The sequence below is a fragment of the Rhineura floridana genome, chromosome 6 (genome assembly GCF_030035675.1).
Source record: "Rhineura floridana isolate rRhiFlo1 chromosome 6, rRhiFlo1.hap2, whole genome shotgun sequence".
Taxonomy (NCBI): Eukaryota; Metazoa; Chordata; class Lepidosauria; order Squamata; family Rhineuridae; genus Rhineura; species Rhineura floridana.
Genome location: NC_084485.1, coordinates 139,532,233 through 139,548,722, shown reverse-complemented (window position 1 = coordinate 139,548,722; position 16,490 = coordinate 139,532,233). Strand labels below are relative to the sequence as shown.

The 16,490-nt window shown below is 40.7% G+C and overlaps 1 protein-coding gene across 3 annotated transcripts in view; it reads left to right on the top strand.

Annotated features, from left to right (window-relative positions):
* CFH (complement factor H) overlaps nt 1-14,120 on the top strand; it is a 108,993-nt gene extending 94,873 nt beyond the window's left edge. For all 3 annotated transcript variants that reach the window (XM_061633980.1, XM_061633979.1, XM_061633978.1), the window contains 4 exons: nt 4,115-4,291; nt 5,094-5,276; nt 11,748-11,944; nt 13,621-14,120. In XM_061633980.1, coding sequence (XP_061489964.1) covers nt 4,115-4,291; nt 5,094-5,276; nt 11,748-11,944; nt 13,621-13,635 — 572 coding nt within the window. In that variant the 3' untranslated portion in view covers nt 13,636-14,120. The remainder of the gene's footprint in view (nt 1-4,114; nt 4,292-5,093; nt 5,277-11,747; nt 11,945-13,620) is intronic.
* Nucleotides 14,121-16,490: the final 2,370 nt, after the last annotated feature.

Genomic DNA, 16,490 nt, shown 5'->3' with positions numbered 1-16,490 from the left:
CTCCTCCCACACCATGGATGCTGCTTAACTGACAGCTAGCTGCTGCGACCACATTATGGGAATCAATTGCCTGAGCCAGACCACCTCACTTACCTGCCACCCCCCAAGCTGACTCCTGTATCAGCTTGTCGCCATCACCATGGGGGCCATAACTGAAGGTGACAGACTGACCAACCTCCAGTGCTGACCCAACAGTGGGGCAATAGTCAATTTTTCTCTCATCCTCTTTAACTCACCGGTCCCGGGATTAGGTCTCCCCATCCTGCATTGGGATCTCTGCAGTTTTGGCCACCCTTTTCTCAGTCTTGTTGGGGTCTGTTTCCTCAGCACAGTCCCTATGAGTAACAGGTAGGCAAAGCAGTCAGCAGGATTGCAACCTCCACTTGCCAGTTGGTGAGGAAAGGGTGCAGTTCTGCTCAGTTTAATTGAACACATGTTCCCCTGATGGGAACAGGTGCCCGCAGCCAAAGCACAATGTGGGGCTGTTTAAAAGCCCACTTGCAAACAGTCCTGCATTGCTCTTTGCAGAGGCTGCCTGCCTCTCCTCCTTCCCACCCAACACATCACCCTCTGACAGCCCCGGATTGCTTCTGGTGGCCTGACTTGGGACAATCTAGGGAATCTTGACTGCTCCATGCTGCTCTTTGCATAGGGCGCCTGGCTTTCCTTCTTTGCACCCAACACCATACCCCCTGAAAGCTCCAGATCACTCCAGGACCCTGACCCAGAGCAAACCAGGGTTGCCTTGACCTGAGTCAGTCGAAGCCTGGATCCTCCCCAATGAACCTGATTTGGTTTGGGGCTCAGGCTTTGGCCAAATCCAGTGCATAGCCCTAATGGCTTCCTGCCACATTTGGTTAAAATCAGTGTACTTACAAAAATTTCAATCCATCTTGTTTCAAAATGATGTTCAGTGGTATCCAGATATAAACCAAATTCTCCTTCTCAATATCAGAAGCCATCAGGCCAAACTGAGCAACAGTATCTTCAGAGGCATCCAAACCAGTAGAGGTTGGAATGGTTTGGTCCACTGTCTTATTTCAAAATGGTTTCCAACAGTTTCCAGCTACACCAAACCTGCTCCTCCATCTAAGGAACTGTCATGCCAAATTAGTCCACCATCTTGATTCAAAATGGCATCTGATAGTTTCCAGAAACTGGCTGCCAACCTCGGGAACTGTCGTGCCAGATTTGGCTATAATATCTCAAGAGGTGTCCAAATGCGTAGAGAACAGACAGATAGGCAAACCACTTTCCAAAATATATAGTAGATTTTATTCTTCTATGGGAACCAATACCATTTTTATGCAGTAATTCATTGCTATTGAAAAGTTTGAATCCTTCCTGAACTAGAAATCCCATACTTTCCTTTGTATCTAATTGTGCATACATTTGTTCTATTTTACCATATAATTATATATTTTCCCATTTCCCCCTAACAATTTAGTATAGTTTAGAAAACCTTCCCTTTTTGTTTTTTTCTCATATTCATGTCTTCTCTTTCTGAATCTCTTGTGTTCTTACCACTTTATTAAGAAAGGATCTAATTTGTAGGTATTGATTAATAGATGACAGTTTCTTCAATTTTTTCTTTCATATGCTTAAAGGTATTATATACTCTCAATCCTAAAAGATTTCTAGCTTGTTTTCTTTCTACAGTTGGAAATTACCCAAATGGCTCCCTAAATTAAACCTTTCATCTTCTGCTACAGAAGGTAACAAGGAGGTTGTGGGTGGTTGGTTCTAATAATCTCAGGTTTCCAAACAGATATTATACAGCCACAAGAGTGGCTGTATACTATAGCTGGCATAGATTTTTCACATTCAGCAATGTTAAATTGAAAATACTCCCATGCCATTCTGATGCTTCCCATAAGCTCATTTCAAAACAAAACCTTACAAAGCTTATAGTCCTGAACTCAGAAACGCTTCAAAAGAACACCTTACACCTGAAATACACAGACCTCCTTATTTCTTTGTTTTTCTTCCTACCATCTGAAATACTCATGACTTCTTCCTTTGCCAAATGAAAGTTTTCGATTATCTTTTGCCATTCTGTCACCAGTACTTTGGATCTAGGTGCTAACAAATTCTGGAATATAAATAAAATCTAGGGAGCATATTAATTTTTATAATGTTTCTCCCAAGAAGCAAACCAGATGCACTTTTTTCACTTGTTTCTGTATAGTAATATGATCAATCTTATACAATCTTGCAAGCTTGCACTGATACTCAAGCCCAAATATTTCTCTTAAGAACCACAATCTTTTTTTTTAACCAGTTCTTCTCCTAGAATAACAAAGGTGAATACGACAATTCAACACAAAGTGGGGTGGGGAGGAGGTTTTTCATTTTATACTGCCTTTTCTTTCCGCTGACCCATGGGAGAAACACCAGGTGTGCAGAGCCATCATAGATTTTTTTTCATTGCCAGCCAGCAAGGTTGCTAAATTTAATTTCAGAAGTTGAGACATCCATAGATGAGGCCAGGGACTATGTATGGTTGGAGCCAGAGTGGCATTTGGCAGAAGCTGGAGGGCAATGCAGAGAACCAGGGCAGAATGTGGTGGGTCATATAAGTGGAGTTGCAACAGGTATGAGGATGGAGACAATTCCCTAAACAAGGGTTTGTGAGGCAGGCTCTGACATTTAGTGGCTTTTCACATACCCAAAAGCAGGTACCAGGCCAGATCATGGGTTACAAGTAAATAAGAGTTAGTATGTAACCTTACATGCTAGCCATACATGTCGCTCATTACATTGATGCTACCCTGCTTTTTTCTGCTTCTCTCTCTGTGTTGTATAAACCAGGGAGGTCCTAATCACATGGCAAGACCCTACGTGCAGACAGGTCTCCACTCCATATGTTCATTGCTCCCTGTTTCATCACATTTTAATTAATGTTATATATTTGCCTGGAACTTTGCTGCAAAAGTAATATTATATAAGGAAAAATAAAGAATAAGGTTGAAATTATCTTGGACCAATGTGTTCCAAAAATGTATAAAGAGGCTTTATCTTTCATTGGATTTATTAGATGCCCACCCTTCTCTGTTTCTTCTATAGGTGGTAAGGATTAGTTAAGGAAGCTGCTTCCCAAATTCTGTTATACCCAGTAGTGAGAAATTCAGAAGTCCAGGGTCCCTTCATGATAGCCATGCCACACCCCCTCACAGCCACGCCTCCTTTTCCACATGCCATCATCTCCCTGTCATCTCACGAGTTTACACTCCACTACAAAAGATGTTCCTAGGAGCCCATGAAAGGGGAGGCTATGTGTTAGCTGCTGAGAACTGTCTTGTCAGTGGCTGGCTTGCCTCCTTTCACTCTGATTGGCTACAATCACCATGAAAGGACATTTTTCAATGTCTAACATGCTCACTCTTCATGTTGATTGGCTTATACATAGTGACCTGGCTGGGACCCTGCTGCCAAAAAAGTCCTGGATCTATGACCCCCTGTGACTCTGGATGACTACACCCCTAGTTATACCAATGAGACATGTCCAACGACTATCTGAAATCTTGGAGAGCCTTTGCCAGTCATTGCAGACAATAATGAGCTAGATAGACAAGTGTTCTGATTCAGTGTAAGGCAACTTCCTATGAGACTTGTGGGCTTTAGTGCTTTGTGTGGGGGAAAAGAGGAGTTGCCACAGGCAGCTTGACTTACCCTAAAATGCTTTCTGATACAGCTGCCCCTTGCAGGGATCTTTCCTCTTGGACGCATTTAGAACAGCACACACCTTTGGCCTGTAACTTTTGTAAGTAGGAATTGCAGTTGAGTCTGTAACTCTGGGGTTGCAAATTGGAGCCTTGTGGCTTGAGGTTGGAACCCAACCTGAATGTGCTCTCTCCTTAGTTTCCTCCTATGCAGGTTTACTCTGAATTCAGTTGGGCTCTCTCCTAAGACTATGTGCATATAGTCACAGTTGGGTAGTTATGAGCCTTATCCTGAGCCTAATTGTGAGGCAATGCTCACAATTAGGGCTGCATCCACTTTCACAATGTCTTTTGTCCATTCTTAAATAAATTGCTGGGTATTGTTTTATGAAAACAAAGTACATCTTCAGGGCACTTTTCTGGGACAGAATATGTTTTTTCAATTATTTCAGATGCAACATGTCCTCCTCCACCTGAAATTGACAACGGTCAACTTAATGATGATCAAAAGCCAAGGTATTTGCCTCAGGAGAAGGTGCGCTATCGCTGTTCCTCAGGATACAGTCTTTTTGGACCTTTCAGAGTAACATGTTTAAACAAGCAATGGACAGAATTGCCAATATGCCGAGGTATTTAGTATTGAAATTGTTAAGTATCCTAAAGTGAGAATACAGTTGGATATGAAATTCTTCCTTTCTCTTTTCTTTAAAAAATAATGTTGTATGTTATATTTTGTACTTTGTACATTCTTGCATGTTCTTTTAGAAAATGGCCAGCCTGGTTTTTAAAAGTGGCTAAAGCAGGCCTGTGCAATTTGTGAGACACCTGTTCAACGAACCTCCTGTTTTGCTGCCTGTCTGGAACTTCAGATGTAGGAGTGATTGTTAACGTTGTTGCTATTGTTATTTTATTATATTTCTATCCCACCCTACCTCCCAAAGAAGCAGGGAGTGCAGCAAAAGGAATTGTTTAAGCAGGCCTGTGCAATTTGTGACACACCAACTTGAACGCAGCCCAGCAGAGATTCGATGAACAGGATTCCTGTTTTGCTGCCTGCCTGCAACTGTAAGTTTAGGAAGGATCAAGCACTTGGCCAGCCACAGTAGAGTACATAGGTGGAGTGCTGTGTAGGCCACAAATGTGTACATGACGTAGAATACAGGAGAGGTAGGATTCCTCCAAACTTGTGAGATCTATTTTTCAGCGTGCATCAAATTTCCAAAGAAAGAGTGTGTATTTGGAATCTTTTAAGCAGGCACAATTAATCTGCCTTGAGTGATTTCCTGAATGCGTATATTGAAATCATTTTTATTTTCGTATGGTACTTTCCTTATTCTCCTGGTGTAGAAGTTGAATTACAGAAATGTTTGCGTACAGTGCAATATATGTCATCCTAATAGATTCTTTTTCTAATGTAATGCATCACCATAGATGCTGGTGGAAGATGTGGTCGTCCACCTCCTATTGAAAATGGAGACATCTTGGGCACTGCTGAGCTAGAATATAGGCCGGGCGATTCAGTGCGCTATAAATGCCAAAGTCTCTACAATATGGTAGGATCTGATGTAGTACGCTGTTCCAGTGGTCACTGGGGAGAAATACCAACATGCATAGGTAAAAGGAGCATCTATAAATTTTTATTTTTTATTCTATTGAAGGTTATTCAACACATTCAAAGATCTGTGGCATCATTGTGATTATTCTATCTGTGCTATTGTATTACTACAGACTTTTCCCCTCAGCTCCTCAGGGGAAGTAGTGGTAGCCCTACCAAGAGGCAAATGGAAGCAACCACCTAAGCTAACAAAGTTTGAATGCCTCTAAGGATAGTAATTGGCAGCCAGATAGATCTGACTATGGGAACAGTCCCCCAGGATTTTATTTCCATCCAAATGAATGAGGGATGCAAAAGAGCTTTTTCCCTTTGCTGACATTTCATTTTCCTGACAGCAGTGAACTGATATTCCCGTGAATGCCTTTCTCTGTAAGTGCCTAGAATGTCACTGAATAGGGTTATCATATATATAATCGGTCATCATACTACATGTTGTAATGTTTGGGGAAAACATTCACAATAATCACAACACTCACATGGTTTTTAACACCACTCCAGATGAGAATTACCAGCTCTCATACCTGATGTGGCTGTTGTTGGACACCAGATCAGCTCATAAGAAATTAGCACTCATCCACAACTTGATCGTGGTTGAGGCGGCTGACTTGGTATGCATGTCCAAGCTCTGGGTGGATGAACTGGGCTAGTCAGGTCTGACTCAGCTTTGCCTGCGTTAGAGGTGGAAAGATCTGTCAGTTTTGGTTCTCTCAATTTCTCATTTTTCCAATCTTAAAATCAGTTCTCCACATTTCTACAGCAATTTGTGGATTTTAAAAAAAAATCCTCAAGAAAATTCTCTAGCATTTTAGTGCAAATTTCTCCTAATAAACACATTTTGTAGGCATTTTTGACTAACGTACCAATTTTTGCAATTACTTATGATATAATGCAAATGAATGTATGTTATTTTCACTCATGTATTCATTTTTATGCACACTTCCCCCAATATATGCATTTTTGTTAACTTTGTTTGGCAAACTACGTTGCAAAATTTGGATATGTGCAAATTTCAAAAAATGGCTGTGTTTTGGTTCTCATATTGTTTTGGAAAATGCAAATTAGATAGATTAAGCTTGAAATGCGAACTGAGTTGAATTTCTTGCCCATCCCTAGTCTGTATACATGGTGCAGCACCACCACAAGTTGGAGGGCTGGAAGGGGTGTCATCTTCATACATAGACATTCCATCTTCCTCACCAGGAAGCCAATCCACCTGAGAGCCAGATTTTAGGAGTTGTTCTTGATGTTAGACCACAGAAGCAAATATGTAATAAAATGGGCAAGAGAAGTAGAGTGAGCAGGGAACCAGGAAGTATGAACAATGATTTGGAATTTGTCCTTTCTGTACTGTCCACCAATATTGGGGAAATCATTTCTGAAGTAATGACAAGATGGTACCACACCCCAGTAAAAATGTGTGGTGTTAAAAAGGGCAGCCTAAAAGATATTGGAACAGGCAAAGCATTTGGCAATCATGTCCAAAGGTAATCCAATATTGGGCAAGGATCCTTAGCTATATACAGTTCATTACAGGGCATAGGACCCACTTGAACCTACTTACCGTTCTGTTGTCTACTTTGAGAAAGGCAATTTTTTTTAATCGTTGTTTTTGTTTGCTGCCCTGGGCTCCTACTGGGAGGAAGGATGGGATATAAATCAAATAAATAAAGAATAAAATTAATAAAATATGTTTATTTTGCAATGTGAGTTAATAGGCTTTTTGTTTGTTTGCAGCTGAATTTCAACTGGCTTTAAGTTGGAAATGCCCCTAGGTACCACTTATTAAGAGATAGGCTAACAAAGTACAGACATGGCTCATAATGGACAAAATATTTATGCAAATTAAGAGTGCATTGCACCCTGATTTTAGCAATGATTTCTTGGAGAAATGGTGCCAGTTTCTGGTATATATTTACTCTAAAAAGGGTGCATGTAAAAGCCTGAGATATACTTCCACTTTTTAGCTCTGGTGACCCTGAAAATATAATATGTAAGTGAAAATTGGTAGTAATGCTTACAATGAGAAGTTAATATAATGTTGGTTATTGTATTGGTCTTTTATAAAGGAAAAATCTTCAACTAAATATGAACCTGAGAAGAAGCTGCTGAATCAGGCCAAGGCCCATCTAGTTCAGCATTGTATTCTCACAGTGGCCAACCAGATGATATGGGAAGTCTGAAAGCAAGACCTAAGTGCAACAGTGTTCTCCCCACTTGCAAATCCCATCAACTGGTTTTCAGAAGCATACTGCCTCCAATTGTAGAAATAAATATTTTAAAAAGAAAATCCCTCCTACCCTGTTCTATATTCACAAAAGGCAAACCTTGTGGTTTAAGAATGTACCTAGAGCCAACAGATATTTCTATGAAACTTTAAAAAGCAGGGAAATTAGGTAGCTATAGGGAATGCACCAGGGGAGCAGGAAACCTGACCTCCTCTTTGAGATATTGGACTGCCCTACACATTTGTCAAAATGCAAACATAGTTTGGGTTGGTCTTTCACAGTCCAATCCACTTCCTGTGTAGCTTGGAAGAATTTAGTAACGTGCCTCTGAGCATATGGTGAATGGTGGCAACACCTGCAATCAGCCCAAAGAACAGAAAGAAGACATGTGCTGTGCTGATCTTGTTGTAGCAGGGAGGAAGCAACTGTATTAAAACAGTTGATATCGTTTAGATAGTCACTTTAAATATGTTTGATTTACTTAAATTTAGTGAAGTTTCCTATAGTAAATCATTTTCTTTCACTTCTGTTTCTGTGAATATGTGAACTATAGCAACACTTGCAGCACTAAATAACTCCAAAAACAATTGTGGAATAATGGCACTGACTGTTCTGCAGAATAGTTTCTAATGGACATCAGGAGCGTCTCAGTTTGCACAAGATAAAACAGTGGGAGGTGAAATATATTCTAGCAAAATTCTAGGTATGCCCTATGTTTTTAATTGACCGTGCCCACCTTCCCTTAAGTGGAGTAGTTTAAGCGTAGCAGGCTGAAAACATGCATCCTGGGCAGGCCAAGTTTGTTTTTTCTGACAGCTAGCATCATTGCTTAAGTAGCAACATATTGTAATCAGTCAATTTTAGATCAAACTATAGTTTCAGATTCAACTGTTAATGCACCCCAAATAAAAATAGAACATAACCTCCAGTTGAAACACAAAAGGTATCTTCACCATCATATGACATTGACCAATAAAAAGGATTTGAAATTAATACAAATACATTTGACCCAGATTTCTAGGATGAATACTGAGAGAATAATTTTCAAGGTTGGATTCTCTGTAGAAACAGTAGTAACACAGAAAAGAAGCAAGTTAAGAAGAACATGAACAAACATACAAAAAATGTAAGTCTCCATCTTTGGAGATGCAATCCTGATTCCAGGTGTTATCACCACTCACCATATGTTCAGATACATGTTTACAAATACTTTCACGCTAGAGAGGAAGTGGAGTGGATTGGACTGTAGAAGACCAACCCAAATTGTGTTTACATTTTGTGTTTACAAATTTGTAGGGCAGTACAATATCTCAGAGAGGAGGTCAGGTCTGCTCCCCTGGTGCATTCACTGTAGTTGGCCAATTTCTCTGCTTTTTAAAGTATGATAGAAATATGTGTTGACTATAGGTACGTTCTTCAACCAAAAGAGGTGTTTGCCTATTAGTGAATTTCTCTGCCTTTTAATCCGGGAGGTAAGAAATGGGATCCTGTGCACGTTTGCTGAGAAAGGATTGATCATTTGCATGCTTATTGGGTTCAGTGGGATTTACTCCCCTGCAATTGTGCTTAGGATAGGTGAAACTGACCACAGGAGAGGAGAAGGGAGGGGAAGGGCAGTTTGATCATTTGTATGCTTATTGAGGTCAGTTGGAATTATTCATTACTAAACAGTCATGCTTAGGATAGGTGAAACTGGCCATGGAAGGGGGAGGGAGGGCTGGAGTGGGAAAAGGAGGAGGAAGAAGGAAGAGGGGAAGGGGAAGGAAGGGGAAAGAGGGAAGAGAAGGGAAAAGTAGGTCTGATCATTTGAATGCTTATTGAGTTCAGTAGTATTTACTCACATGCAATCATGCTTAGGATAGATGAAACTGACCATGGAGGAGGAGGAAAAGTGGGAGGGAGAGGAGAGGGAGAGGAGGCAGAGGGGAAAGGGAGGGGAGGGGAAGGGCAGGGGATAGGAGGAAGAAAGAGGGTAGGGTAGGTTTAGTCATTTTCATGCTTATTGGGTTCAGTGGGATTTATTGCTGTGCAATCATGCTCAGGTGAAACTGACTTCAGGGAGGGATAGGGAAGGGGGAGAGAAAGAGAAGAAGGATGGGGTAGGGAGGAATGTGGAGGGGGAGGGGAGGAGGACAGGGAGGGAGGGGAGGAGATTGGGTGGGTGGACAGTGGGAAGAGATTAAGCCCCTTCTCTTTCCAAAAGGAAAACATATTTAACAGTATCATTACTTTTCAGGGTTTCCCCCACCTTTTTATTTTACAGCAGGCACACGTAGCCTCCCACCCAAACTGAAACCAAAGCTGTCCCTGGCCACATCTACACTAGACATTTTCTCCACTTTAAACAGTCATGGCTTGTGAAAGGTGCTGGGAGTTATTAGGAGACTCACTATTTCCCACACAGAGCTACAGTCTCCAGAATTCTCTGGGGAAAGGGGGTGACTGTTAAGCCACTCTGAGCATTGGAGCTCTGTCAGGAGAATAGGAGTCTCCTAACAACTTTCAGCACCCTTCACAAACTAAACTACCCAGGATTCTTTGGGGGAAGCCATGACTGTATGAAGTGGAAAAAATGTCTGGTGTGGGTGTGGCTCCGATTAGCCAAGCCAAACAGCTGTGAGTTTGGCTTTTAGAACACTGACAGTGGGTTCTTTTTAACTTTTAAACTACAAAAGATGAAGATCACAGTATGGGGCAAAGTCAATAATAGGATTACAGGTACTCTGTGAACATGGCTGAGTTTTAATTAATTTCAACAAATTATGAGACCGCTGACAGAAAAAAGGCCAACAGGGGTCTGGATTACTTTACTGCTGTTTTAGCCTTTGAACTCTGGATTGTCTCCAAGTATTTTGTGTATTGCCATAAGAGGGTTGATAAACAAGCGTTTCTGAGTTCAGGACTATAAATTTTGTAAGATTTTATCTTGAAATGAGCTTATGGGAAGTAGCAGAATGCCATGGGGTATTTTCAATTTAACATGGTGAAATGTGAAAAATCTATGGTGGGTATAGTATACAGCCACTCTGGCTGTATAATACAGGGATGAAGAAAAGGAAGGGACACCGTTTTCTGTTTCCCACTCACCAGAATCCCCATTATATAAAATGTTCAGATTCAAAGCTCAATTCCCTCCCTAGCACTATGTAACATAGCAGGGAAAGACCAGTAGTGAGGTGGGGTGGTGGGGAAGTGTCTTTTCCCCCTCATCTGTCCCTCTATCTATCCCTGTGAGTCCTGAACAAGATTATAGGATTCCTGTTCCAGTCTGGCTAAAGCTTTGTATAGGAGCACCACTAAAGATGTAAAAGTCCCAGAAATTTTGAAACCATAGGAAAACACCATTTTCCCCATTGGGGGGGTGTTGGGGGAACATGGTAAAATATGAATACTTTTGTTTTTGCCAGTCTTTACAGAGCAAAAATATATAAGAAAGCAAAACCTCCCTATCTGGAAAGAGAGATTTGGAGATGTGATTTTGCCATGCACCTTTGTTTCAATTAACAGAGACTAAAATTACAATTAGCATGGGGGGGTGTCCCATGCTCATAAAGGTTGGGAACCACTGGACTAAGGTGATACACTTTTCTTGCAAGTCTTACTTGAACTAGAAAACCTTTTGAGATCCCTTTTACCTCTGTATTTCTACATCCAGCCAAGCAACTCAGAGCTGTTCTTAGGTCAGTGGTAATGCCCATAATCTGCATGCAGAAGGTCCCAGTTTTTGTCCTTGGCCAGCATGTTAGTGTGGTTGGGAAAGATTATAGGCTGAGATGTTGAAGAGCTGCTGCCAACTGAGGTTTGTACTAAATGACTGAATGATATAAAGTTCTTGTATATGTAACATCAATTTTTAGTCCATTGCACCGTAAGCTTTTCATATCCATCTGACAAGGAGTTGTATCCAACAAATTTTTATGCAGAATAGACCAATTGAAATTAATTTATTTTATGTATGTGTGTGTGTGTGTGTGTATACATACAGTATATATAGTATTTTATGTACTTCAATTGTATTTTATGTATTTTAATTTATTTTAATGTTTTTGTGATTTTACTGCTTACAATTTTATTATGTACATGTTTGATTTTATTTTTGTAAGCCGCCCTGAGTGCCGTATTATAGGGTAGAAGGGCGGGATAGAAATATTTTAAATAAATAAATAAACCTTCAAGTGTTTTTATCAAGTGAACTCTCAGTGTCAAAATAATCTCTAAAATAAAATTATTTGTGCCTTTCTGCAGATCCTTGTACAGCAACAACTGAAGATATGCAACAGAATAATATACAGCTGAGGTGGACATATGGTGATAAACTCTATGCAAAATCTGGAGAACCAATAGAATTTTCCTGTAAATGGGGCTATGTGCCACATCCAGCCTCCCCTCCCTTCAGAGTAACATGTACAGAGGGCAGGTTGAAATATCCAAGATGTGTTCCTGTACGTAAACCATAATAACACATAAACCATAATAACAAAACTCTGCACACATATTTGAGATTTTGTTAATGTATAGAAAATAATGTGTATTACAAAAGGAATGGTTGTCTTTGAGATTATATTGGTTTAGAGTAGAAGTCAATGCATATTTTTAGACCTGGCAACAACCTTCACCTGTAGCATGTTTGCTTAACCATGTATGTTCATTTTTCTTCTCAGCTCCCCCGTCTCTATGTTTTTCTCTGTGTATGTTGCCATCCGTTATTTTCTCCGATTCACTCTCTTTCCTTTCACTCTGTTCATCTTCCTCTCTTAATGTCATAAAAAGAATGGAAAAGGGAAAAATAGTTATGGTGCCACTACTGAAACCTGGATTAAGTCGTGACATAGCCCACATATGAATGTCAGCCCACAAGTTTGTCATTGGGGAAAAGGATCTGTTTCCTCATGCAGCCCTTAGAATAAATTCACCAGAACCACCGTGTCAGTGCTCCTCAGCATCAGTGTCATCACACTGTGGAGCATATACCAAAATAACTGAACTATTAGCTACTCCACTGAATCTCTAGGCCTTATCCCCTCCATTCCGGTTTCCATTCTTGGTTATCTTAACTTGAGTGAATTCATTAAAAACAAATGAGTTCAGAACAACTGTTCATATCTAACACAAATCATGTTGTTTTTGATATAAGGAAAGTAAGCATGTCTTATTCCTCTTGTGCTCCCAAAGAATGGACATGTGACATTCCCCTGGATGGCTCCATAATCTCCTGGAATCTCAGCTGGTCTCATAAATGCAACAGCAGTAGTTTATGGGGTACAACACACTGAGTCTGCACTAACACCTAATTTCTGACATGTTTTGCAAGTTCATCAATCACTTAGATTTAGATCCCCTTAAATTCAATGAGAATGAAATTCAGCTAACTTAGATTGGATCCAACTCATTAAATAGGTGTTGAAATTTACCTGTAAATATCATAAATGTTTGTGTGATAAGAGTTCTTTTGCACATATACTGCAGTACATGTGCAAAACAGCGGGAGAGCAGAGAGGGAGGCACCCAAATGCACTACAGACAAGGAGAGGGGAGCCCTCGAAGTGCCGAGCCAGCAACCAGCCGAAAGGAGAAAAAAATGTTTATTGCAGCCTGACACATGTTTTGGGTGTTAAAAGACCCTTTATCAAGGGGCAATCTGTGAAAATACATATGACACCCAAAACAAATCAGGCTGCAATAAACAATTATTATTTTCCTTTTGACTGGTTGCTGGCTCAGTACTTCGAGGGCTCACCTCTCCTTGTCTGCAGTTCATTTGGGTGCCTCCCTCTCTGCTCTCCCACTCTTTTGCACATGTACCAACTTCCTATGTTAAATATCATCATTCACTTATAAATAATGAAAATGATGTTTGACATTTTATTTTAAGAGGTATTTTGAAAAGTAAAAGTGGCAGCAATGATGGTGTAATGGGGTGATCAGTGTCTGTTGGATGACTTTAGACACAAAATAAGGAAACCACCTTATAATAATCACATACTATCACTTGCCTGTGGAACCAGTTTAATATCATAAATTAAGCAAAGATTATTCTGTAGGTATCTATACAAAAGATAGGTATACAAAATCTATATATGTAACCTTATCTTTTCATTGTTTACTTTCTATGTAACAGAGACAAACAGATTAATTGGAAGAAGGGGACAGAAGACATTTTTGACCACCACTTGATCTTCAAAAGTCTCTGATCACTTATGTTTAATATTATCATATCAAGTTGTTTCTTTGCAAATATATTTTCCATGGGTTATATGCAGCTGCTTAAAATGGATCATGGACCTAAAAATGGAAGCCTACTTCATGGAAGCCATACCTATAATCTGGATGGATGGATGGATAAATGTATAGAATGACTATACAGATAGGCTTAGTCTAGTCTCAGTAAAATCCAATTTTGAGCATTATGTCCAACATTATAGAAAGGAAGGAAATTCATCAGAAGACAAAAATCCAAGAGTTTTGTATAAACATTTCTGTCTCTGGACATTCGAATGGTTAGCAAGGACTAGTAAATCTAAATAATATACTAGCTGTGTATAACTGCAATGAATTTTTTTAAAGCTTGAAGGGATTTTATATTCATTAAAAAATAAAAGCACTTATTTGCAAAAATGATTTCATTTATTAGTATATAATAAACATATAAAACCTACAAATTATTTTTAAAAGGTATTAGTAGCAAAATTGCATATCCACAAGAGTAAGCCACATTGAATACATTGGGCCTTACTTCTGAGTTAATATGTATAGGATTGCATTGTTAATATGGCTTTTGGATATGCTTGTACCGGGGGTTTGACCTCTTTGCATACGAGCAGCCACACACATCAATGTATGTGGCTGCTGTATCTTGTGGTTACTATAATATACTATAAGATCAATGTATTGTGGTGACTATAATTTAGGAGTAGTCCTGTGTCTTATGTCCTTAAATTTCAGAACTAACCAACCATAGAAGCATCTGCTGGATCAGGCCAAAGGCTCTAGTCCAGCATCCTGTTTTCCATGGTTACTAATCCTATACCTCTGAAAAGCCCACAAGCAGAACATGAGTGCAATAGCATTCTCTTGTGCATGCTCCCTTTCCCCCAATATACACATTTTTGTATACAATTTTGCCAACAAAATTTGTTATTTTCTCAAAGATATACGTTTTCCCTAATACACATTTTTATAAGCATAATTTAGTTGGAGGACTACATCGCAATATTTGGAGAAGTGCAAATTTTGAAGGATAGCTGTATTTTACTTTGTGTATTGATTCAGGAAGTCCAAATGAATTTCTCATCCATTTCTGTCTTCAGTAACTATTTATTTATTTTATTTATTTATTATTTCAATTTATATACCGCCCTTAGCGAAATAGCTCTCAGGGCGGTGAACAAACAAAATAAAATACAATATATCATAATAAAAATACAAAAACATATACAAACAAACAACGAAAAGCACAGCAAAAACAAAATAAATACTACAAAAATTAAAATACAGATTAAAAGATTAAAAAAGTTAAGAAGATTAAAATGCCTGGGAGCATAAAAAGGTCTTTACCTGGCGCCGAAAAGATGGAAGTGTAGGCGCCAGGTGTACCTCTTCGGGGAGGCTGTTCCACAACTCAGGGGCCACCACAGAAAAGGCCCTAGATCTCGTAACCACCCTCCGGGCTTCCCGATGGGTTGGTACCCGGAGGAGGGCCTTAGATTCTGAACGAAGTGAACGGGTAGGTTCATAGCGAGAGAGGCGTTCCACAAGGTATTGAGGTCCCACGCCGTGTAAGGCTTTATAGGTCAAAACCAGCACCTTGAATCTCGCCCGGAAGCAAATAGGAAGCCAGTGCAGACACGCCAGGACAGGTGTTATATGCGAAGACCGACTGGTCCTCGTCAATAATCTGGCAGCTGCGTTCTGCACCAGCTGAAGCTTCCGAACTGTCTTCAAGGGCAGCCCTACGTAGAGCGCATTACAGTAATCCAATCTTGAAGTTACTAGAGCGTGGACAACGGAGGCGAGGTCGTCCCTGTCCAGATAGGGGCGTAGTTGGGCTACCAGACGAAGATGGTAAAATGCCACCGAGGCCACTTGGGCCTCGAGAGACAAGGAAGAGTTGAGAAGAACCCCCAAACTACGTACCTGTTCTTTCAGGGGGAGTGTAACCCCATCCAGAACAGGGTAAGCATCCACCATCTGAGCAGGGAAGGCGTTCACCAACAATGTCTCGGTCTTGTCTGGATTGAGTCTCAGTTTATTAGCTCTCATCCAGTCCATTATCGCGGTCAGGCAACGGTTCAGCACATCAACAGTCTCACCTGAGGAAGATGAAAAGGAGAAATAGAGCTGCGTGTCATCAGCGTACTGATGGCAACGCACTCCAAAACTCCTGATGACCGCACCCAGCGGCTGCATGTAGATGTTGAAAAGCATGGGGGACAGGACCGATCCCTGGGGGACTCCACAATGGAGAGTCCATGGTGTCGAGTGATGTTCCCCAAGCACTACCTTCTGGTGACGATCCGCGAAGTAGGAGCGGAACCACTGCCAAGCAGTGCCCCCGACACCCAACTCCGCGAGTCTCCCCAGAAGGATACCATGGTCGATGGTATCAAACGCCGCTGAGAGATCAAGGAGAATCAACAGAGTCACACTCCCCCTGTCCCTCTCCCGACAAAGGTCATCATACAGGGCAACCAAGGCTGTTTTGGTGCCAAAACCGGGCCTGAAACCAGATTGAAACGGATCTAGATAATCGGTTTCATCCAAGAGCGCCTGGAGTTGGCTGGCAACCACCCGCTCCAAAACCTTGCCTAAAAAAGGGACATTCGCCACCGGTCTATAGTTATTCAGATTATCTGGGTCCAAGGAGGGTTTCTTTAAAAGAGGTCTCACTACTGCCTCCTTGAGGCTACCAGGGACTACTCCCTCCCTCAAGGAGGCGTTAACCACTTCCTTGGCCCAACCGGTGGTCCCAGCCCTGCTAGCTTTCACTAG